Source organism: Natrix helvetica (assembly GCF_964273705.1).
Source record: "Natrix helvetica genome assembly, chromosome: Z".
NCBI lineage: Eukaryota > Metazoa > Chordata > Lepidosauria > Squamata > Natricidae > Natrix > Natrix helvetica.
In genome coordinates this window covers 109723741-109749572 of record NC_138554.1, presented here as the reverse complement: position 1 = coordinate 109749572, position 25832 = coordinate 109723741, and the positions used below count along the sequence as shown (strand labels likewise).

Genomic DNA, 25832 nt, shown 5'->3' with positions numbered 1-25832 from the left:
CCAACCTCCAAACCGAACTAACTCTGTAGCAAGATATGACTATTTCATAGCCCAAATTCTCACTTTTGCTTTTGCTTTGCTAATTTTTCTAATCATTAAAACAACTAGTCATGTGGTTATCAATACTTTTTCATTGACACCTACATTTACTAATTAATTCCACCAATAAGGAATTTGCAAGAAAGGAAAACTGACCTCAAATGAACCCAAGATACTTTTTATAGAAATTAGGTCTTAGATCCCTTGAATAAATGAAGTGAAGAAAATACTGTACCTACTGTTGCTATAGTCACCCTTTCTACAAAAGAGGCTAGTGAAAAGTTCTTGTAAAATAGTCTTTGATTTTGAGTTTTCTGACACCTACTGTTCAAGGACACAGAACTTCCTAATATCCAAATGCTCACTAGTAAACACCCATTTAGGGAGAAGTGTGGATAATAGTGACACACTCAAACTATATTAATTATATTTCCCGTGTTTTTTACTGCTCCCTAGTAGAAACCAAAATAAAAGTATCCTATTATATAATGAGCAGCTATATAAATGATATAAGAGTCATTTGAGACAGAAGGTGGAATCTGGGCATTTTCAGAAAACATTTCATCCCAATTTGAATTGGCCTGATATCTCTCTTTGGAAGAAAAGCTTTTATTCGGTACTTTCAGTACAAATTGGAGTTAAAATCCAACCAACTTAGGTGCAACCTTTCTTTAATTTTATTTATTTTATCCCATCATCATTATTTTTTTAAAATAATTCAAGGCAACAAACGTATCCAACACAACTTCCTCCTATTTTCCTCACAACAATAATCCTTTAGGGTAGGGTAGGGTAGGGTAAGGCTGAGACAGAATGTGAATGGCTTGAAGTCAGCCCGGTGGCTTTCATGGATAACATAGGACTTGAATTCAGTCTCCCAATTTCTAACCTGGTGCTTTAACCACTAGACCAAACTAAATAGATAAAAATTAATTTAATGAATTATAAGAACAACAAGAGGAGATGCCCTAGCATCTAGAGTGGTTTACATTTCTTAGAATGTAAATAATCGTTCTTTGTATTCCACTATGGAATATACTAAGCTAAAAAACATTTTACTAGAAAAATACCTATCTTAAGTACATTTCTATCACCAAGGACTTATGCTAATTTTTAAATAAAAACTTATTCTTCAGCTTTTAACAAATCATCAGGATGTCTCAATGTTTTCTAGCACAGTTTTAATTTCCATGCAACAAATGATCAATTCACTTTGATGACAGTGTGCAAAGACAAATTACTTCCAAATTACTTCCTCTATATTTGATGAACAAAATATTGTTCATTCTGTACATCCTCTCGCATAGGATATTCCTGAGTATTGAGACAGTTGAGTGTTGTTGTTTTTTTCCCCCAAAAAGATTTCAATGAAGCAGTTCCTGAAACAGAAAAATTGGATTCTAAAGCTCTGAAAACTCGTTTGCAGCTTTCAGTGAAAAACAAAAGGTCGCTGCCAACCCGAACAAGACTTTGTGACAGCATCAGCTCCACAGATGGAGAAGACAGTCTTGAAAGAAAGGTGAGTACATTACTATGACAAACATCACTTCTTAGTTTGCTCAATTTTTGCTGTCAGGTCAATACAGGTAGCCCTTGTCTTGCAACACTTCATTTAGTGACCATTTGAAGTCACAACAGCACTTTAAATGTAACATGACCATTGTCATACTTACGACCGTTGAAGCATCCCCATGGTAACATGATCAAAATTCAGATGCATGGCAACTGATTCATATTTATGAAGGCTGCAGTGTCCCAGGGTCAATCTTCTGACTAGCAAAGTCAATGGAGAAGCCAGAGTCACTTAACCATGTTACTAACTTAACACTTGCAGCGATTCACTTAACAATTGTGTGAAGAAAGGTTGTAAAATGGAGCAAAATTTAACAACTGTCTCACTTAGCCACAGAAATGTTGGGCTCAATTGTGGCCTTAAGTCAAAGATTACCTGCAGTGACTGAGATGAAACTATATAGAAATGTATTTTATTATTTTCTGTTTGAAGATAAAACATAGGTTTCCTTGCAGCCCTGCCAAGTTGTCTGATTGAAATTTATATACATTGTGATATGCTTTTGTCCTCCCATCTTTGTAATGCTAAATATTTTGTATTTAAGTAAATATTACTTTGTAATATTAAATACTGCAAACAGATAATTTAATAAGTAATTTTAAGATGTACCAGTACAAAAAAGAAATACAAATACTTCAAAATAAAAAGTTGAAATAGAAGCAGACATGGGCTGGAAAATATGCTTTAAGAAATAATGGTTTAAATATTCAAAATAACTTGAATCTGCTTCATAATCTCTTATACGAACACATTGCATACAGTTATGGTGGTCCCATAAACATTTCCATGTAATGTACATTACATTACAGAATCTTTTCTGCTCATCCTCATTAGCATTAGATTCTGGTACTTGTTCTTTCTCCCCTGTGGTAGCAATGCTACATTTGCATGTTGCAATGTAACAAGGGATGGGATTCAGTTGGTTCAGACCGGTTCAGGCAAACCGAATGCTAATTTTACATCTGGTTCACCGAACCGATTGTTGCAAGGGCTGGCTGGCCCTACCCACCCTTCCCTCTCAGGAGCCACCACACAGCTTGTTTTCGATGCCAGGTAGGTGCGGGGCCCACATGGAGGCTCTGGGAGGGCAAAAAACAGGCCTTCTTTAAGTCTTGAAACAGGCCCATTTTCGGACTCTTGGGGGGCTCTGAAGGCCGGAGGAGGCTGTTTTTGCCTTCCCGGAGGCTCGAACAAACCCTCTGGAGCCTGGGGAGGGTGAAAAACAGGCCTCCCAGAAGTTCCAAAAGTCTGAAATGGGCTCGTTTCTGGCCTCAGAAGGGCCTCCGAAGCCCGGGGAGGCCATTTTCACCCTCCCGGAGGCTCGATAAAAGTGTCCAGAGCCACAGGGAAGGGCAAAAACATGCCTCCCAGAAGTTCGGGAACAGGCCTATTTCTGGCCTCTGAAGCCCAGGACAGGCCATTTTCGCCCTCCTGGAAGCTCGAGGAAAGTCTCCGGAACTTGGAGAGGGTGAAAGCGCCCACCTCCACACCATGGCTGAGTAGGGCACGCCCACCATGGCAAGGAAGCTGAGTAGGGCACGCCCACCATGGCCACAGCCACCCACTCCGTGGTCGCCTCTCCCACTCCAATCTCAGAACACCAGAAAAAACTCCCGAACAACTCAGCCAAGGCCCTACCCAAAAGGAACTAGTGTCACTCCCTCTACAGCCAACTCAAGCCTGAGGGTACCGGGGGACTTATCTGAATCTGTTGCAGGCCCACAGCAAGCTCCAAATGAGCAAATCCTAGAAGCTCCAACCGCGGCCTGGGAAAAGTTCCAGGAGGTTCCACCGAGCGGAACTGGAAAGCAGACAGGCCCGTCTGACCTGCCCAAAGAACCGGTTCCAAATGAACTGCGCAGGTCTAGTAGGACGAAACAAAAACCCGCCTACCTACGGGATTACGTGACCAATGGAAACATCCTAACTAAGAGGGAAGGGGTGTTAGATATTAACTCTGTCTGCTATAGTTTCCAACAAGGTCCTCTGTTCAGGCGGGAACAGAGATTGAATCCTATTGGTTAAGAGGTCTAACAGCTCCCTATAAAAGGGCTGCTGTCAGACCAAGAAGTTGCTGTATTGTACAGACTTGTTGCATTACAATAAAGAGCTGTTGTTACGTTAAGCCAGTGTCTGCCTTCTCACTACCCAACCTAACAATAACAGGATGGGCTTCTGGCCAGTAAGCACTCAACTCTGCCCAGTCACCCTGATTCTACCCTGAATTAAGGGATTACAGGGTCGGAAAAGGGGAGTTATGAAGTTAAATGTGTATGTGACTGCAGTTTATTTTCTTGCCTTATGCCACTTTCCAAGTTCCACTAGCACTTTAATCAAAGGTCAGAATAGAACTGTATGTACTTTCAAAATCAGACTGGATTTGGTTAGTTTATTATTTTGAGATTCCGAATTTTAAGGTAAACATTTTAAAAATAATCTGTCCCAAATTGAAAGAAAGATGGATGGTACAATCAGTCTAGTTCCAGTAGTTTTTGTACAATAACCATATAATCTATTCTGGTAAATCTACAACACTTCTGGCATCAAATCCGGTAAATCTACCACCAGTCCTTCTGGCATTAAATGTTCATGTATTTGTGATGGCAAATATTTTTGTGATCCTTCGAAGTAACCTGAGTCCACAAAAGCTTATGGCACAAAAATGATTTAAAATTTTAAAATTCTACATGACTCTCTCTAAATTACTTTTGAACCTGATCATTTTCAGGATGTATAACTTTTGTTTTAAATCAAGATTACAAGACTTAACCTAGGAAGAATTCTCAAGGTTTTCTCTTATACAGTATATAGAATACTTACATAAATGTTTGATGGGTTATTAGTATTTTCTGATCTTGTTTCTCTTCTAGAATACATATGATTACAGGATAGTTAACTTCATCAATGCATTCAGGTATTAACTAGTGTGTTTGTTACTACTTTGTCTATTGTGACCAGATCCTATCTTCTTTTGGGTTGTGTGGGTTTTATATTAACATTTGTGAATTGCTCAGTCAGTTGGTGTTATGTGATGTCTACATTAAAGGTAATTAGTTGATTAAAATCTAACGAGAAGAATGAAACAATTGGCTTTAGTGTTTAATGTTGAGGAAAGGGATTGGAAGGGATATAATCTTTGTTATTACAAATAATCTCTCTTACACATAATGTACACATGCACATGTGCACACACACGTAGGGCAATGCAGTTTCATTGAGCCAAGCACTACTATCTCTCTTAATACCTTTTTGTGATTTTTATCTCTTTACACCTTTGTGTGTTTTATAAAGAATTCTTCCATTAGCAGTACTAATGAATATGGAATTGGATTTTGATTTAAGGGGAAATGAGCTAAATGTCTTCAATCAGCAGCGCTCAAATTTTGGGGCACCATGGACTGGTTCCGTAGAGAGCTGTGGACCATACCACTTTCACATGTTGCCTGCATCCTGCATATGAATCTTTGCTTGTTTGCATGGCCCAGTTTCTGGCATGCGGCACACCAGTGCCTATCCATGGACCAGGGATTGGGGACTCCTGCCTGAGATAAAGATTGAAGATAAAATAAAAGCAGGCTTTTTGTAAATGTTCAGTACCGTATTTTTCAGAGTATAAGATGCACCTTTTTTCCTCAAAAAAGAGGCTGAAAATCTGGGTGCGTCTTATACATTGAATACAGCAATTTTTGCTTCCTGAAGCCCCGCCCCTTCACCAAAATGGCCGTACATAGCCTTATGGAGGCTTTCAGAGAGCTCCTGGGGGCTGGGGCAGGCAGAAATGAGCAAAAAACGGGCCGTTTCTTGCCCCCCACAGCTCCAGCAGCACTCTATAAGCCTCCATAAGGCTATGCATTCAAAAAATTTTGGCAAAAAATGAGCTGGTTTTCGTGGAAAACGGGCCGTTTTTTACCTATTTTTGCTTCCACCCACCCCCAGGAGTACTTTGCAAACCCCTCCAAGGCTATTCATGCCTTTTTTAAAGGGGGGGGCATTTTTGCAAAAAACCGGGCCATTTTTGGGAGGTTTGCAGAGTGCAAAAACTTTTCCCCCCTTTTGGAAAACTGTTTACCTTGATTGATGAGAATTACATTGATCAAGTGCTGTGCCAGCAGAAACAAAGTTTTAGGTGCTGCATACTGTATTGTCAGTGATTTCCTTCTCCAGCACATGGATAAATACACCCGGATACATCTACCTACCTACCTACTCTCTCTCTCCCTACCTACTGTATTTCTCTCTCTCTCTCTCTTTTTCTCTCTCTATCCCTCTACCTACCAACCTACCTACTCTCTCTCTTCCTACCTATCTACTGTATTTCTCTCTCTCTCTTTGTCTCTCTCTCTCTCACTATCCCTCTACCTACCTACCTACACACAAACACTCTACCTACCTACCTACCTACCTACCTACCTACCTACCTACCTACCTACTATATTTCTCTATCTCTCTATCTCTTTCTATTTCTCTCTCTCTATTCTTTATCTACCTACCTACCTAACTACTTTCTCTCTCTTCCTACCTATCTACTGTATTTCTCTCTCTTTCGCTCCCTCTCTATCCCTCTATCTACCTACTTTTTAAAAAAATTGCCTCTTCAAAACCTTGGTGCGTCTTATACTCCGGCGTGTCTTATACTCTGAAAAATACACTATTTCTTGGGCTGCTGCAGAGAAAACTAAATCAGGACATGCATTCCATTTATGTCATGAATATTAAATTAAGCTCTTTTTCATTTAGCACTTAAGGTGTCAGTTTTGTAAACTTGGGAGGGTGAAAAATAAAGTTCCCAATCAAAATAGTTGCACAATTTTGACTAAGGTACTTATAATGAGGCACTATTACTATTTCAATAGAGTTGAATATTGTGGATCAAAAATTTAGTTCTTGGATCTGAGTATTTTACTGTGTTTCAAAATAAAGAAGTGTTACCTTTTAAGAATATAAAAAAAATGATTTATGTTAAATTGTTCTTGCTGCAATCATCTATTTACAAAAAAGAGAGCCATTTCAGGATCTCTAAGTAATGATCTTGCACAGATAAATCTAGTCTTTTTTATAGTCCCAATTTCTTTGTGCTTTTGAACAATGCACTTCTTTCTATGTCTGTACACATAGCCATCTATCTTCGAAGGTTTTTTGCCTCTGTGTCTGTTGAACTGTAACTCTCAAATCCCCTTCCAACAGAGACAATGGAACTGTAATTCAATGCAGTTTGAATGCACTATTAGATTAGAGAAGGTTGCTCTGAGGACATGTGAGCGAGCAAGGTACGATCAAAATTTATATTAAAATATGTTTACTCATCAGGACTGGATGATGAGTAAATAAAAACTTTTGTTCAATTAACAAGAAAATAATTACAATAAATGGTAAGGGTTTTCCTAATTATATCTATGCTTGCTTTTTTAACTTAAGAAATTGTATTGGGAGCCCTTTTAGTTTCCTTTCCCAGTCCTCACCTATAGATTGACTGCAAACTGTTTTTAAAGCTACCTATCTATGCAGAATAATATAAGATTAAATCTTTAGTAAGCTTTATTTAGAAGCAATTAAAAAAAAAACAAATTTAATGTGTTCCCATGCCCACAGCAGAAAGCACAATTCAGTCATGGATCAAAGTGATCCTTTTTCTTGGAAACAGAATCTGCTTTCTCAGCATAGTGGAAACTAAAAACCCAATTGTTAGCCCTGCTGGAAGTATATTACTGACTTTTATTCAAATAAAATGAATGTGTAGTTTAAAGTAGCAAAACTCTGTAACAAAGTTTTATCTTGAATAGTTCATAGGGTATTATAACAAATCAAGAACCTACAGTCCTTTCTTTCTATTTTTCAACATTTGAACACACAAACTGAGAGACTGATAGTCTTCATTCCAAATAACATTCCAAATCAATTAAGGCAAATATAAAAAGCAAGCCACCTAAACCAGCTCCATAACACAGAATTAAAAACATCAGCAAAACAATAAAGCAATAAAAGCAATTTCCCTTCAGAGATTTGTGTAATCAATTGAAATAAGCAAGCTAAAAATAAGTGATGGCAAGACCTGCTTCATTTCTTTTAGAGGCAATCTGTGGCTTATTTAGTTATTAAACTTATTGTGTCATTGACACTTTTTAATGGTTTATGTAGTAAATTTAATGATTATATGCTTGAACCTGTAAGCCATATAGCAAACAGGAAAAGACCAAGAGTAGAATGTCTATACAGATAGCCCATCAGCTAAGTTGATTACAAACCATATAAGTGTTATAAACAGTATTTACCCGGTTGGTATAAACTTTACAATGCTCCCTGGTTAATCAGCATTTTGGCCACTACATTTTGCAATCAATTTCTAATCAAACTTTATGCAGTACCAACAGAACAGAATTAACAATTCAATAGTGTAATTCAGTATTAAATATTAAATAAAAATTAAGATGACCTCAAATAATGGTAACAACGTGGAGGTAGTTTTTTTCTAATCTCAGTCTAACTTTAGTGTTGCCTGGAGTACTAACCAGTGCCAAGCCCAGTAAACAATACCCAAGCACTCTTAATATATTTAAGGTGGCATTCATAACTGAGATTAAATAGCTGTTTTCAACAGCTGCAGATAGCAGTTTATGGATCCACTGGATCTAGTTAAAAAATTAGGGACCTTAATAGCCCTGAACTGCATTGAAATATTTAATTTATACAGGACTGCCAAAATAGCAAAAACTCCAAACCTGAACATAGTTTCATAAGTAGTATGGAACGTCCATTGCCATATAATGTGTGTGTTTCAATGGAAGGGTGTTAGATATTAACATATATCGTAGCAAGTCTCCTCCCTGGTCCGCCACTACGGCGGGAAACAGGTATCGCTCTGATTGGTCGAGAGGCGTACCCGATTCCTATAAAAGGGGAACCCTCCGGCCACAGAGCAAGCTGGATTACTACTACTACTAATAAAGAGCTGTTAAGTCACTTCGTGTCCGCAGTCTGTTCTCTCGTTGCCCAGATCTAACATTGGCGACGAGGGTGGGATCGAGAGACAGATAGGACGAAGAACGCTACTTCAGAATCTCCGGATTTGATCCAGCCCAGGAATTCGGCAGAAATTCCGGCAGCCATCTCAGGACACCGCAGCGCAGCAAATTCAAACGAGGAAAATGGCGATGCACACTCCCCCCGCTCCATTCGACCCAGCGAATGACGAATGGGAGGCATTCATGATTCGGTTCAAGTGTTTTCTCGAAGCGAACGAATACACGGGGATAACCGACGCCCGAAAGAAAAACATCTTCCTCAGCTACTGTGGAAAAGAAGTCTTCAACACGGCCAGAGACCTCACCGCACCTACTCCGATACAAGCGGTATCATGGGCGTCGTCGCAACAGACTCTACAGACTCATTACGCGCCAAAACCTTCCCGCCACGTTTGCCGCCAGGAATTCAACATGAGGAACCAGAAGGCGGGAGAATCAATCAATCAATACGTTGCAGCCCTACGTAAGGCATCAACTAACTGCGAGTTCAGGGATCTGGACGAGCATATCCTGGCACAATTTGTTTGTGGGTTAAGGGACATTTCGCTACAAAAAAGGCTGTTGGCAAATCCAAATTTAACCCTACAAATAGCGCTAAACGAAGCAAGAGCATCCAAGTCAGCGGAAAGATCATCGGAAAGCATACAACGCGGGTTCAACACAAGCCAGCCAGCACCCAGACAAACCAGAGTCCACTACGAGGACACCAATCCCGACTACGAGGATCCCGAGTTCGAGGACAGTCACCTGATGCGGAGCAGTCACATGAGGCCAGGGGGGAGACCCGGATTCCGTTTGCCGCCCTGTGCAAGCTGCGGAGGGAATCACCCCGGTCTACCTGTCGGTTCAGGAACGTTGTTTGTTCACTCTACAACAAACTTGGGCACATCGCACGAGTGTGCCGGAGCGGAGTCCCTGCCTCATGGCAGCCACCTACGTACTGCCAACAGAAGCCCAACCCAGGGGCTTGGCGAAACCAAAAAGGGCGCCCAGAGAGAAATCCACAAGTGTTTACCCAGAGAGAAAATCCCCAAAGAGCTGAGCGAGCGTATTCCCAGAGAGATTATACACAAAGAGCTGAGAGAGCGTTCTATCAAGACGCTCAACGAGAGTATTTTCAGGATACAGATGCTGAGATAGAGTTGACCCAGAGAGAGGAGTTGCGAACGTATCTCACAATAATAATAATAATAATAATAATAATAATAATAATAATAATAATAATAATAATAATAATATAATATATTTATTTCTTAGCCGCACCCTCTCCCGAAGGACTCGGGGCGGCGTACAACGAAACATACGAAATAAATATGTAAACAAAACAAACATATAACAAAGACATACACTGAAACATACACAAGGAGGAGGTCGATTGATAAAACAATTAAAATACAGTATTTAAAACCCCTAGAAATTAAATATAATTAAAATACCCAGTTAAAAACCCGTCAGGAGCGATATGGTTAGATCAGAGTTGAGCCAGGCCAGCTGCTTGAAATAGGTGGGTCTTCAGCTTAATACGGAAGGAGCGGAGGTCAGAGGTATTCCTAATATCTGGAGGGAGGTCATTCCACAGGGCTGGGCCCGCCACAGAGAAGGCTCTACTCCTAGGCGCCGCCCCACGACATTGTCTAGTGGACGGCACCTGGAGGAGCCCCTCTCTGTGCGAGCGAATTGGTCGCAGGGATGTATGGGGCAGAATACGATCCCGCAAGTAACTAGGTCCTAAGCCATGGAGCGCTTTAAAGATAGTTATCAAAACCTTGAAACGCACCCGATAGACCACAGGAAGCCAGTGCAGCTCGCGCAGGAACGGTGTCACATGGGAGTACCTAGTACTCCCCATAATCACCCGCGCGGCTGCGTTCTGGACCAACTGCAGCCTCCGGGTGCATTTCAAGGGAAGCCCCATGTAAGTCAGGTCCGCACCAAGCGGCCTAAAAAGCTGAAAGTCACAGTCCTCTTGGAGGGCTCACCTTACGAGCTGGAAGTTGACACAGGATCGTCCCTGACGATCATTTCATGGGCATCCATGAAACAGGCTATCCCTAGCCTCAAAAAGAGCCAACTACGCGCTCCAGACATCCTGCTACGAGACTACCAGGGGAACCGAGTCCCCATCGTGGGCCAAGGCACGTTCCAGATCCGCTTCAAGGACATCGTAGCCCAGCTGCCCGTGACCATTGCCAGCGCACCGTTACAGAACCTCCTAGGACTGGATTGGTTTGAATCCTTGGGGCTAGAAGTCACCGGAATCAACGCCATAGAGAACAGCAGCGTTGAGCAGATTTTTAAGGAGTTCGAGGACGTGTTCAGCCCCGGTCTGGGTAAGTATGTGGGTAAACCAATCTCATTCAATTTAGATCCCAAAGTGGCGCCAATCCGACTTAAACCGAGACGAGTGCCTTTTGCACTCCGCCCAAAAATAGATAAGGAGATAGATAAGTTAGTGGAGCAGGGAATCCTTGAGCCGGTGGATCACGCGTGCTGGGAAACTCCCATTGTGACCCCAGTCAAGCCAGACGGGTCAGTCCGCATCTGCGCGGACTATAAATGCACAATTAATGTCGCGCTACAACAAAGCGCATATCCTGTGCCCGTAGTACAACACCTATTGCATTCGTTGGGGCCAGGAAAGATATTTGCTAAGTTAGACATGGCACAAGCTTATCAGCAGTTGCCCGTGGATAGCGCCACAGCGGAGGCCCAAACTATAGTGACGCATAGAGGAGCATTCAAATGCAACCGGCTACAATTCGGTGTGAGTATTGCTCCAGGTCTGTTCCAGAGCGTCATGGAACGGCTTTTGCAAGGGATACCGGGAGTCGTCCCCTATTTCGACGACATCTTGGTGTCCACTGCAAACGAGGAGCAACTATTAAAAAGAGTCAGAACTGTTTTGGCCAGAATCAGAGAAAAGGGTCTCCGCCTCAAAAAGGAGAAATGCCAAATTAACGTGCCTAGCGTAGAATTCCTGGGATATAGAATCGATGGTCAGGGCATACACCCCACTTCAAAGAAAATTAAGGCGATCCAGGACGCCCCCACACCACGAAATCAGACCGAGTTGCAGGCCTTCCTCGGACTACTTAACTTCTACAGCGTTTTTCTGAGACAGAAGGCGACCGTTGCTGAGCCATTACATCGACTACTCCAGAGGAACGCAACATGGAGATGGGGACGATCCGAAGCAACAGCTTTTGCCGCAGTAAAGCGCCTGCTCACCACTGACTCGCTGTTAGTCCAATACAGCCAGACGCTACCGCTGGTATTGACCTGCGACGCATCACCTTTTGGAGTTGGCGCAGTCCTCAGCCACAGGATGCCAAACAGGAACGAAGCACCCATCGCCTTCTACTCCAGGACTCTTTCATCGGCCGAGAGGAATTACAGCCAGATGGACAGGGAAGCGTTAGCTGCTGTAGCTGGGGTAAAACGTTTCCACAAATACCTCTACGGCCGCGATTTTGAACTGATTACAGATCACAAACCGCTGTTGGGACTTTTGGCGGGAAACCGCCCCACTCCAGTTTCCCTTTCTCCACGCATGACCAGGTGGACTGTTTTCCTGGCTGCGTACTCATACAAGTTAATTCATCGACCGGGCTCCACTCTTGGACACGAAGACGCACTCAGCCGTTGCCCACTACCGGACCTTTTGCCAGACCCCACTCCCGAAGTACCGGTGCTGCTCATTGACTGTTTGGACTCAGGACCGGTTTCTTCCTGCGACGTTGCAAGGTTCTCTTCTAAAGACAATATAATAAAGCAAGTTCAAACTTGGGTTTGGAGGGGGTGGCCGAAGGGGAACGTGGGCCCGGAATTCAAAATGTTTTGGTCAAAACGGGATGAACTCTCAGTGTTACAAGGTTTTTTATTGTGGGGGGATCAAGTTGTTATTCCTTATGCATTACGTAGGAATGTGTTAGATGCCTTACATGTTGGTCATCTGGGGATTGTTAGGATGAAGGCGTTAGCAAGAAGTTACGTTTGGTGGCCAAACATGGACAAAGAGATAGAGGAATGGGTGGCCACTTGCGATCCATGCCAAGAATCGAGACCAGCACCCCCGGAAGCGCCCGCCACAGAATGGGAAAAGCCTAAAGCACCCTGGTCAAGAATACATATCGACTTCGCAGGGCCAGTTCAAGGTCAGACTTTCCTTATAGTTGTGGATGCATACTCCAAATGGCTAGAAGTAGTCCTAATGACTTCAACCACGGCAGAGGCAGTCATTAAGGTTCTACGGCGACTTTTCGCCACTCATGGCCTGCCCGACCTCCTGGTCTCCGATAACGGGCCCCAGTTCATGGCCATGCAATTCGAAATGTATTTAGCAGGTCAGGGAATTCGGCATGCCCTCGTCACGCCATTCCATCCGGCATCAAACGGACAGGCGGAGAGAATGGTGCGATCCGCAAAAGAGGCCCTCGCTAGGATGGGTCCAGGTGATTGGCAAACACGCATTGACCATTACCTATTAATTCAACACATTACCCCCAGCGCAACGACAGGTAGGAGCCCCGCTGAACTACTCATGGGCCGCCGTCTACGGTCTCACCTGGACCGTCTTCACCCAAATTACTCTGCCACAGCACCCCCAGACTCCACAAGCAAAATTCGGAGTTTTAGCATAGGGGATTCGGTATACGCCCACAACTATGCAGGGGGGACATTGTGGATGCCGGCAACGGTCATTGGCATCACGGGTCCACGATCATATCTGCTAGAACTGGAAGATGGGCGGAACTGGAAAAGGCACATCGATCAACTACGAGGTTGCCTGGCGCACTCAGACCTACAAACCGAGAACGAGAGCTACCTGCCAATACAGAGTCAGCCACTCGATAGCCCCAACACAGAGAACTACGACACCTGCGAGCCCAGGACAGAACAAGGGGTCGAACGCGAAACGGAACAACGCCTAAGCAACGAAAGCCAGCAGATCCCCGAACGCCAAAGCAACGAAAGCCTACAGACTCCCGAACGCGAAATAGAGAAGAAAACCGATCCTGCAACTACTTCCGATCAACCCGAACTGCGACGTTCCACTCGCGTAAGGCAAACACCAACGTACCTTAGAGACTATGTAACAAACCGCAATGTGCCGTCTAAGAGGGGAGGGGTGTTAGATATTAACATATATCGTAGCAAGTCTCCTCTCTGGTCCGCCGCTACGGCGGGAAACAGGTATCGCTCTGATTGGTCGAGAGGCGTACCCGATTCCTATAAAAGGGGAACCCTCCGGCCACAGAGCAAGCTGGATCACTACTACTACTAATAAAGAGCTGTTAAGTCACTTCGTGTCCGCAGTCTGTTCTCTTGTTGCCCAGATCTAACAAAGAGAATATTTGTAGCCCAGGGCTAAACTGTGGTATTTTTGGTACTCTTTGATCTTGGTGGCTTGCCTGAAGACATTTCAGTATCCAACAAGGTAACATCAACAATTTTTGTGAATGTGGGACCTTTTCTTATTTTTTATAACCTGTATAGCTTGCCCTACCAATTTCGACAGAGTGCAGTTTGCTATTTTTTGGTTCATTGTTTAGAATCATGATGCTCCACCTTTTGAGTGTCAGGGACCGGTTCCATGGAGAAAGATTTTTCGATCACTGGAGGAGGCATGCTTTTGTGTGCTGCCTTCAAAGCATGAATGGGACTCAGTTGTTTGCATGGCCCTGTTTCTGGCATGCTGCGGACTGTGGCCAGTCTATGGATTGGGAGTTGGGGACCCCTGGTTTAGAGTATTTCTTTCTGCTTGTTTTTTGGAGCTGATTTCTGAATGTTTGCTATTGGAACAGAGGTGTTGTAATCTTTTTGTTCTAGGTTTTTTGAATGGTGTTTAAAATGTGGTTTATCTATATGTTTTTATTGATGACTGGTCTTTCTAAATGCTAAGCTTCTGAGAATTCCCTAACATTTCTTTTGGTTTTAGCTTGGTCTAAGGTGCCCATTAAGACTTGCTGTTGGAAAAAAAATTGGAAGAGGGAATATTATTTGAAAGAAAGGAAACTAGCTCACACCAAGAAGTATCAGATGTAGCTTAGAAAAGCAGTATTTTTCATTCACCAAAGTGGCAGGTGAAAGGCAGACCTTTCCTTTGCATGAAAGCCAAATAAAATGATGAAAAGGGAATGGGGAGGCCAGTTCTCCTTCTTCTAGTTATTTGATCAATTGACTTCTTAATAGATATTGTATATCTTGATCATCACAGGCTCTCAGACAAGTTGTTAAAAATGCAACTGGCTCTGTACATCCTTGAGCTTGTATTTCTTTGTACTTCCCTCTGGAGTGGGACAAAGCATCATTACACTGTAATAAACATAAATCATAAGTATAAAGAAGCTTGGTTTGGAGGAGGTCCTTAAATTTCAGCCTCTGTTAGGTTAAAAAAACACACCTTTTTATTTTTGTAATTTCCTGTTTTTATGCACCAAAGCCTTGTAATTAGGTTGTCAGAGTGTATTCGAACATTTTTTAAAAAAAGATCAATGGGCAAATAGTAAAATGTTGGGGTTGCATTTATTGTTTATCATAATTCCTTCAATCCCTGTTACTGTCATTTATCTTGGGTATGAAGTTATTTGAACTAAGAAAAAAAGTACTGTTTAAATGTGGATTTATTACATATTTCATTTATTATTGCATTCATTACCTGTGAATCTCATAACTCATATGAGATTGGCATCAAATTGTTTACAGAGGTAATTGTCGTGCTTTGATATTTACACATCTGTAGTGGCAATCAAATACATGGGGGGGGGGCTAGCATTACTTCAGCCTTTGCTAAAACAGAATCCTATTATATTTCTTACATTTACATTAATGAAATTCAATCTGAAAAGATTTTCAGTATATTTCAAGGGCCAATATCAAGAGCATTGTAGTAATGCTTTGCCTTGGGTTTGACTTGGCTGCAATTGGGAATATATAAACTAGTCATTTGATGATGTAAGTTGTACTCTTCCAAGATAGTCAAAAGAGATGTCATAATTGTATCAAGGAGTCAGAACTCGAACAATGTTATTCTATGTTTCATAGTTCGTGTCTCAGGCAATAATATAAAAGAACTTCATTTGAACAAAGCAGTACTTAAATGTGGAAGGAAAAAGAAGGGAGGGAGGAAGGAGAGAGGCAAGGGAAGGAAACGAAAGGATGAATCCTAGTTGTGAAATAGAAGTCAGCAAAACCACAGGAATTGTTTAATAAAAAGAACATGTTCCAATATCTGAGGGGCTTCCCCCGAGAAGAGAGGATCAACTTATTCTTAAATGCATCTAAGGGCAGAACAATAAGCAATGGATGGAAATTAATCAAGGAGAGACCAAATTAAAACTAAGGAGAAATTTCCTGACTGTGACAACAGTTAATTAGTAGAACGACTTGCCTCCAAAGGTTCTGGGTACTCATTTTGGAGGTTTTAAAAAAAACAAATTGGACAACTATTTATCTGAAATGATACAGAGTTCCTGCTACTGCAGGGGATTGGACTAGAAGACGTTCCAACTCTATTATTCTGTTCCTTTATATTAACATTTGGTTGGACTTAAATTTATATGCTCCCTGACTCCCAACTGTCAGGGATTTTTAATATGTCTTAAAACAGATTAATATCTGATCCAGAATGATAAAATTCCCCCTTCCACCCCAACAGCATATTTTATGCTGATCCTATAATGTTGTTGCTGCAGACCATATTTGAAACCCATTTTATTCACAATTTCATTTGATTCACTTTCCACTGAGTTGTTGGGAAGAGAAGGGTAATAGAAAATTCTCAGAGATTGGAGGGTCAAACTGGAGAAGGGTTGAGAACCTGGATATGTTCCTACTTATCCCAAAAGTAGAGATAACTAGAGTGCAGAGTTCTGGAGAATGCCAAGACCACAAAATGGAGAATACTATAGGTTTGGATTCCTTAAAGGTAAAGGTTCCCCTTGCACATATGTGCTAGTCGTTCCTGACTCTAGGGGCGGTGCTCATCTCCATTTCAAAGCCGAAGAGCCAGCATTGTCTGAAGACGTCTCCGTGGTCATGTGGCCGGCATGACTAAATGCCAAAGGCGCACAGAACGCTATTACCTTCCCACCAAAGGTGGTTCATATTTTTCTATTTGCATTTTTACATGCTTTTGAACTGCTAGATTGGCACAAGCTGGGACAAGTAATGGTAGATCACTCCGGCGGTAGGGATTCAAATTGCTGAACTTCTGACCTTTCTAATCGACAAGCTCAGTATCTTAGCCACTGAGTCACCGCATCCCTTGGAGTTCTTAGGAAGCAGCTAAATATAAATTTAGACAATTTTATTACTATGGAATTATGAAAACAGATCTCAATAGTTTTGCTGTGGGAAAACGTAGTCATTTTTTTCTCTAATAATCCACGCATCTCACTAAGCAAAGGATTGGATTTGTGTTTTATAAATTTATTTCCTAAGAGTGATATTTCTATTCTCAACTCAATACATCATTATTATGGGATGGAAATTGCCTTTTCCCTTGGCTTCCCAAGATTTACACATGCAGGGATATGGGAAGGGTGAAGAATTGACTGAAGTTCTAAGGATTTGGTGGAATTGGGTCCATTTTTAGTAATATTCAGTTTCTAGTGAACTCACCTGCCCTTCAGATTGAATTTGGTTCATAGTTGTGAGATTGCACAAATAAAAATCAGAGCCTACAATAAAAGCTATCATTGGTATTTGTTTCCCTTCTTGCAGCATCATATGAACATGTTTGAAGCACTCTGTGAAAGAAACTTAATAGCCCTGTACCCTATCATCCTTTTGAGATCAGTTTAAAAAATGACTACAAAGAAAAGAGAATTTGAAGTTTTTATAGGTCACAACATGGTAATGTAAACCATAGTTAATTAATTTGCAATATTACTTTGGACAAATTGTCTTGGTAGCAAATATTAAAGCTGGGAAGACCGAAAGGTCATTGCTGTTACTATGTTGATACGAATTTTAAACCTGTTCCACCAAGTCTCCAGTTTTTTAAAAAAATAAAAAAAAATCTATTAAAAATTGTAAAAGCTACAGAATAAGAAATAAAAAAGAAAGAAATAAAAGAAAAAGCAATTAACAAAAAAGCAAGGAAAAATATTTACAGTAATTTCCAATTTTTGCATCTGTTGCAAACATAATAACCATTTTATCTCCTCATATTACACATTATCGTTCCCTTCTGCCTATAAACAAGTCCCTTTCATCAATTAATCTGGAAATCAGCAGTTCATTTTTATCCATTTTCAGCAAAAGTGCTATAAAGAGTTTTCAGTCTTTGGAAATAGTTTTAAAGGTGCATAAACCCATGTTGAAATTTATTGGGGTCTTTCAATTCAGCATATCTTCCACAATAAACGTGGAGGAACAAAAAATCTTGCAGGCCAATATTTATTGTTGGACTTGATTGTCTTTGTTTTGTTCTTATTCCCTTACAGAATATCAATTTAAATGATGACTTCAGCCCAAGCAGCACGAGTTCAGCTGATTTGAGTGGCTTAGGAACAGGACCAAAAACCCCAGCATTTTCACATTCCACAATTGTATCTTCTAATGAGGTATCTTCTCCACATATACTTAAAGAGCCGGAAATGAGTTCTGTGCTCCTTGTGAACTAGTTACTCTGTGTGTGTGTGTGTGTGTTTGTTTGTTTGTTTGTGTTTAGATCTGCTGTTTATAATTATTAACTTAATGCATATGCTAAGCTACTGATCATGAAATAAAATCTAAAACCTGTGCAGGAAAGAAATCAGTTGTAATTACCTAATGAGTTTTAAATCAAGGAACAAGGAAAACGCATAGATAGAAAACAGTGTATAATCTTTAAAATTGTAACCTAGTACATAAATTCAAAAGGGACATAATATAAAATTGAAAAAGCATGTTCACACATACACACACACACGTCTTTTTACAATGTTTAACATCCCTTCCGCTCAGAAAATACAACAAATTCATTCTGAATCTTGAAACCTGTTTAAAGAAGAGCCATTTATATTACTAAATTGCAATATAAATATAAAGTGATATATTGCATTTTCTATGTGCAAAAATGGGAAAGAAGATTCTATTGCCAGGATGGCAAATCTACGGGACGCGTGCCACAGGTGGCACATGTAGCCATTTGTCAGGGCACACAAGGTGTTGTCCTGTCAGCTGGCCAGCAGGCATGTGGGCACTGGCCAGCTGACTTTAGCCTTTTTTGAGCCCATTTTTCACCCTTCCCAGGCTCCAGAGGCTTTATAGGAGCCTGGGGAGGGCGAAAATAGCCTCCCTGCCCCCCCCGGAGGCCCTCAAGAGGCTTCAGGAGCTTCTCTGAAGCCTCCGGAGTGCAAAAAACCGCCCCTACGGGCAAACCGGAAGTTCAGGGACTGACTTTCGGTTTGCTCATATGGCTGGTTTAAGCCCTCTGGAGCCTTCAGGGAAGCTTCCGGAAGCCTCTGGAAGGCTTAAACCGGCCCTATGAGCAAACTGGAAGTGACTTTTGGTTTGCTTGTAGGATCATTTTTCATCCTCCGAAGACTTCAGGGAAGCCTCTGGAAGGCCCCTGAAGGCTCCGGAGGGCTTAAACCGGCCCTACGAGCAAACCAGAAGTCCGTTCCTAAACTTCCGGTTTGCCCATAGGGCCAGTTTTTTTGCACTCTGGAGGTTTCAGGGAAGGCCCTGAAGCCTCCGGAGGGCCTATAAAGCCTATAAAGCCTCTGGAGCCTAGGGAGGGCGAAAAAGCATGCAAAAAATGGGATCGCTTGTTGGGGGTCGCGCATTGCATTATGGGTGCAGCACGCCCACACACGAACCCCCGGCGCTCACAAGTGAGCCAAAAAAGGTTCGCCATCGCTGTTCTATTGGTTATCTACCAAAATGTCTATAAAATTTTGTTTTAAAATAGATTGTTAATGGTATCTTCAGTTATTAAATTAGTTGCAGCATCAGCTCTTGGACTTTCAGATCTAGAGGGCAGAAACCTAGGAGATAGCAGCAAAATGTTAAATGTGTCACAGTGGCAAATATGTCTCTATGTTGACATCTAATGATCATCTGAAGGTCTGCAGCCTAGATCTGGGGGTTTTATATGTAGGGACTTTTAAATTCCCTGAATATGTTTCTCTCTGTAATGTTTTATTTCCCATTGTTTTTAATGCTGAATCTCTCAGAGCTTGGATATGATTGATGATGAGGTGAGACAATAGTAAGCTATTTATTTGTTGACATTTTATTGCATGGTGTATTGAGTTCGTTGAAATATATCTTACTATAAAATGTAGTAAGTAAAAGGTGATATATTAGGTATAGGTATTAGCATGTGGTTTTCAATATGGTAAATATTGCATGAAATTTGCTCATGTGGAACCGTTGTCATACCAGATGAACTCTACAAAATCAGCGTGTGATAGTTCTGATAAATGAAAATAATATGATAAATAGATTTTAGTTCAAATATTAAAAGGATTTTCCAAATGTTTGCTCCCTCCAAAGAATATTAAGCAATTGAATGTTTGGTTAGACCCACCACCCAACTAGTTATTTTGCTATAGGCACATTTTTACAAATAATATATGTTTTCAATTTTGATATGATTTCACAATTAATTTGGAATGCTACTGAAATTATATTGAAGATTGCTACTATCACCATGATCTGATGGTTCAGGTCTGCTGAACTTTGCATTGCAAAACATTTTTGTTATAGATTCTTGATGATGGACAATCTCCCAAGCACAGCCAGTTTCCAAATTGTGCTGTTTCGGAATGGAGTGTGCAACAGGTCTCCAATTGGTTAAAAAGCCTGAATTTAGAACATTATATTTCTGAATTCACAGCCCATAATATAAATGGCGAGTGTCTCCTTCAGCTGGATGGCAGTAAACTTAAGGTAATTGCTTCTTGGTGTTGGAAAAATAATTTAGAATTTTATGTGAATGTGTAATGGGAAATGCAATTAAAATCTTGATATATAGAGATGATAAGATTTAGCAATAAGTTATAGCAATACCAATTGCTGAAAGTTTAAATTATAGAACTGAAGTGTTAACCATTGAAATTATGAAAAGTTCATTACCTCTAAAAATCATACCTAGATGGACAATGCTATCTATTAAAATTAATAAACAATTTAATATTCATTGTTTAATTTGTTATTTTTCAAAATCCTTTTTAATTTGAAAATTAATGGGTAGAGATAGTACACCTGGCATTACAATATCATGAATTTAATCCTGACCCACAAGAGTAGTCCAGCCCACTTTGAACTCCTTTCTATCCTTAAATCCTGTGAATTTCTCTTGACTGTTAGTAGCTCAGATTCTTGTAGGCAGCTTAAACTAACAATACTTATCTGAACTGCCTGAATCTCCTAATTTTCCCATGCTTGACTATTGCATATTTGAGTGCATCTCTTGGTAGAATTAAATGAATGTTAGTCCTATAAGTGTACAGGCGGTCCTAGATTTACAACTAGTTGCTTAAAGACAAAGGTACAATGGACCCCAAAAAAGGTACTTACAACCTAGATTTAAAGTTCTAACGGCCAGGGGCCCTTTCTCTCATGGTTATGTGTTCAAATTTTAAGTGCTGAGCAACTTGGTCATGTTTATGGCCAAGGTCATATAATCAAAATTTCTGACTTTTTCACTGGAAACCAATGTTTACTTCTGCTTTCTGACATAAAATGGCCATTCCAGGCAATGGGTTCAGTTGATGAAGTTCACTTAACAACTTCTGCAAAACTGTGGTAAAATTGGGTTGGTCACATGCTAACCTGAATAACAATTGGCATGACTTATTAATGTAATTCCAGGCTCAGTTGCAGTCATACATGGTTTTGGTTTTAGAAAACACAGTTATATATTTATCCATTTTAAAATGCTTTTATGCCATCTCATACAGCAAAAGTCTTACCAAAGTAAAATAAATTACCAAAGTAATTTATCAATACAGAAGGATTTTTCCCTTAGAAATATATATATATATTTGTTTTCGTAGATTTTCACGGGTGTAGGTATGCTGGTTTTGTTGTATTCGGGTCTTTTCCCGTGTATCTCAACCTTACACGGGAAAAGACCCAAATACAACAAAACCAGCATATATATATATATTCATAGGTTCAAATCCCAGTAAGGGTATGGCTAGCTGATGAGAGCTAATTAGCTCGAAATAGATCTATACTAGTCTCCCTTTATTTATTTATCAGTACAAATACAACACAAATATAAAAAGGCAACATTAAAAATAAAAATATGGTTTTCTGCCTGCATGATCTTCTATGATGAGCCGAAGGACAGAAAGAGGGAGTAGTGACCTTCCTCCCATATTTAGGCATACCACGGTTGTAACACAAATACATATGTATGTATGTATGTATGTATGTATGTATGTATGTATTTGTGTTACAACCCCTGGTATGCCCTTTATTTATTTATCAGCACAAATACAACACACACACACACACACACACACACACACACACACACACACACACACACATATATATATATATATATATACACACATGTATGTATGTATGTATGTATGTATCTACGTACGTACGTATATATATGTATATGTATATGTATATGTATATGTATATGTGTGTATCTGTGTGTATATATATGTATGTATATATCAGTGACGTGCAGTCAGGGGAGGCAGGGGAGGCAGAGCCTCACCACTCTCATCATGAAAATAAAAAAGAATTACTCCAGGAAGCCGTGAAAGTGGCTGGGAGAGGCGCGCGGCTTGGTTTAGCCTCCCTGGACATCTCAGCAGCAGCCCCAAGTGTGCCGATCTCGCCATTTTTTACATCGGGCGAGCCCAGGATCCTTGCAACGGGAATGGGACGTGTGCAGGAGGCTCCTCAGCTCCAGCCTCAATCAGCGCAGCCGCGGTCCCCTTCATCTTGCCTCAGGAAGGAGGGGAATGGGACCACGTGTGCAGGGGAAGGGGATCGCGGCTCTGCTAATCTGAGGCTGTGGGCTGAAGAGCTGCCTGCACACATGGTCCCATTCCCCTTGCAAGGATCCCGGGCTCGCCCGATGCAAAAAATGCCTAGGTACCGTGTTTCCCCAAAAATACAACCTGTCCCGCACTCACTGACCTAGCGTTATCCTGAAAGCGCCAAGTTACAGGAGCCGGGGGTGGGGGGAGCGCTCACGCTCTAGGAGTGCTCTCTATGGTGGGCCATTCACCAAGCACTTGTGCAGCTCTCCCAGGCCACCGCCGCTGCTGCCGCCGCCCACCGCCACTGCTGCCGCTGCCCGCCGCCCACCGCCGCTGCTGCCGCTGCCCGCCGCTGCCACCCGCCACCCGCCACCGCCCGCCGCCCGCCGCCGCCCCCCGCCACCGCCTGCCACTGCCCCGCTCCGCGCATAACTTCCAAACTCCAAAACTTCCAGCATCGCCCGCTCTAGGAGTGCTCTCTATGGTGGGCCGGCTGCTGGAAGACTCTGTCCGGAAAACTCTGTCCGGCAGCCAGCCCACCATAGAGAGCACTCCTAGAGCGGCCGATGCTGGAAGTTTTGGAGTTTGGATGTTATGCACGGAGCGGAGCGGGACAGCGGCGGGCGGTGGCGGGCAGCAGCAGCCAGCGGCAGTGGCCTGGGAGAGCTGCGCAAGGGCTTGGTGAATGGCGCTTTTCCCAGCTGGAGAGGGGATTTGCCGGGCGGCTGCTCAGGTCAGTGAATGGTGCTTTTCCCGCTGGAGAGGGGATTTGCCGGGCGGCTGCTCGTGAGCATGGTTACTTCATGGCTGCTTCGCCCCTGAGGCTGTGCCCGGCTCTTTGGGAGCCAGTTCACAAGAGAGCAGCCGCCCGGCAACTCTCCCCTCTGGCCGGACAGAATGCCACTCCCCAACCTAGCAGTATACCGAAGGCGGCAAGCAACGTGAGCGCTCCCCCCACCCCCGGCTCCTGTAACTTGGCGCTTTCAGGATAACGTAGGTCAGTGAGTGCGGGACAGGTTGTATTTTCAGGGAAACACGGTACCTAGGCATTTTTTACATCGGGCGAGCCCGGGATCCTTCCAAGGGGAATGGGACTATGTGTGCAGGCGGCTCCTCAGTGCACAGCCTCAGATTAGCAGAGCCGCGATCCCCTTCCCCTGCACACATGGTCCCATTCCCCTCCTTCCTGAGGCAAGATGAAGGGGACCGCGGCTGCGCTAATTGAGACTGGGGCTGAAGAAACTTCTCCGTTTGGGCTGCGCCCCTGCGATCGGAGCAACCACGTGGTTTGATGACGTCACCAGCCTCACCAGTCATAAACGTCACCGCACGTCACTGGTATATATGTATATATGTATATATATGTATATATGTATATGTGTATACGTGTATACGTGTATACGTGTATATGTGTGTGTGTGTGTGTGTGTGTGTGTATACACACACACACATATATACCAGTGGTGGGTTTCAAAAATTTCTGGAACCTACTCTGTGGGTGTGGCCTCCTTTGTGGGAGTGGCTTGCCAGCCATGTGACCGGGTGGGAGGGGCTTGCCGGCCAAGTTCAGAGAACACCAAAGGACCCCAAAGTCCTCTCTCTCCTTATCTTTTTCCTTTTTGTCCTTCGACTTCTCCTCCTCCTCCTTTCCCCACAGCCCCACTCCCTTCTAGCAGTGATGATGTTACCTAATTTGGTAATGAAATGTCTGTAAGAATACCACCAAGCTCAGAAAGCAGCAAGGATCCCACTATCCCCACCTCCTCTTTCTCCCTTTCATTCTCCTTTTTGTCCTTTCAACTCCTTCCCCCCACAACCCCACTCCCTTCTAGCACTGATGATGTTACCTAGTTTGGTAATGAAATGTCTGTAAGAAAACCACCAAGCTCAGAAAGCAGCAAGGATCCCACTATCCCCACCTCCTCTTTCTCCATTTCATTCTCCTTTTTGTCCTTTCAACTCCTTCCCCCCCCCACCCCCTTCTAGCACTTCACCAGCTCAGGCACCACCGGAGAAGTTTCTCTTCTCAGAAATGTCTTCAGTGGAAGCGGTGGCAGCCTGGCAGGCTGAGCCTGCGTCCCTTTTAGGAGCTCCATTGAGGAAACTTCTCAGGTCGCGCCCGAGCTGGTGGAGCACAGGCAAGTGCCATCCCGTCACCAGGGAGATAGTGAGTGAGGTGAATCGCGTGGTTGCTCAGATCACACGGGCGCTGCCCGAGAAGACATTTCTGAGAAGAGAAACTTCTCCGGTTGGGCTGCACCCGTGTAATCTGAGCAACCACGCGATTCACCTCACTCACTGTCTCCCTGGCGATGGGACAGCGCTTCCCTGCGCTCCACCAGCTTGGGCGTGACAGGAGAAGTTTCCTCAGTGGAGTTCCTGAAAGGGGCGCAGGCTGCCACCGCTCCACTGAAGACATTTCTGAGAAGAGAAACTTCTCCGGTCGCGCCCAAGCTGGTGGAGCGCAGGCAAGTGCCGTCCCGTGACAGGGGTGGGGCAGGAACTTACTTCCAGGTTCATTGACCAACAGGATCGCGTGATCCGGTGCGATCTGGCAGAAACCCACCACTGATATATACAATACAATACAATACAATACCAGAGTTGGAAGGGACCTTGGAAGTCTTCTAGTCCAACCCCCTGCCTAGGCAGGAAACCCTATACCAGTGATGGCGAACCTTTTTTGGCTCGCGTGCCACAAGTGGGGGGAGCGCAGGGGGGTCGAGTGCGGGCGTGCTGCACCCATAATGCAACGTGTGACTCCCCCATTTTTACATGTTTTTTTGCCCTCCCCAGGCTCCAGGGGCTTTATAGGAGCCTGGGGAGGGCGAAAAGAGCCTCTCCCGACCCCCCAGAGGCCCTCCGGAGGCTTCAGGGACTGTCTGGAGGCTTCACTGAAGCCTTCAGAGCGCTTAAAACCACCCTCCGAGCAAACCGGAAGTGAGTTCCGGGTTGCTCGGAGGGTCGTTTTAAGCGCTCCGAAGGCATCAGGGAAGCCTCGGACGGTCTCTGAAGCCTTCGGAATGCTTAAAACGACCCTCCGAGCAACCCGGAAGTCCAGTTTGCTCGGAGGGTGGTTTTAAGCTTTCCGAAGGCTTCAGGGACGGTCCCTAAAGCCTCCGGGGGGGGCGGGGGGCTCTTTTCGCCCTCCCCAGGCTCCTATAAAGCCTCTGGAGCCTGGGGAAGGCGAAAAATAGCTTTTAAAAAGGTGAACTCAGCTGGCCAGCGCGTGCATGCGCGCTGGCCAGCTGAAAG

The 25832-nt window shown here is 43.0% G+C and overlaps 1 protein-coding gene across 1 annotated transcript in view; it reads left to right on the top strand.

Annotated features, from left to right (window-relative positions):
- PPP1R9A (protein phosphatase 1 regulatory subunit 9A) overlaps positions 1–25832 on the top strand; it is a 98922-nt gene that overhangs the window by 67606 nt on the left and 5484 nt on the right. Inside the window, exons 12-14 of the mRNA XM_081971657.1 lie at positions 1401–1558; positions 18081–18200; positions 20332–20514. Coding sequence (XP_081827783.1) covers positions 1401–1558; positions 18081–18200; positions 20332–20514 — 461 coding nt within the window. The remainder of the gene's footprint in view (positions 1–1400; positions 1559–18080; positions 18201–20331; positions 20515–25832) is intronic.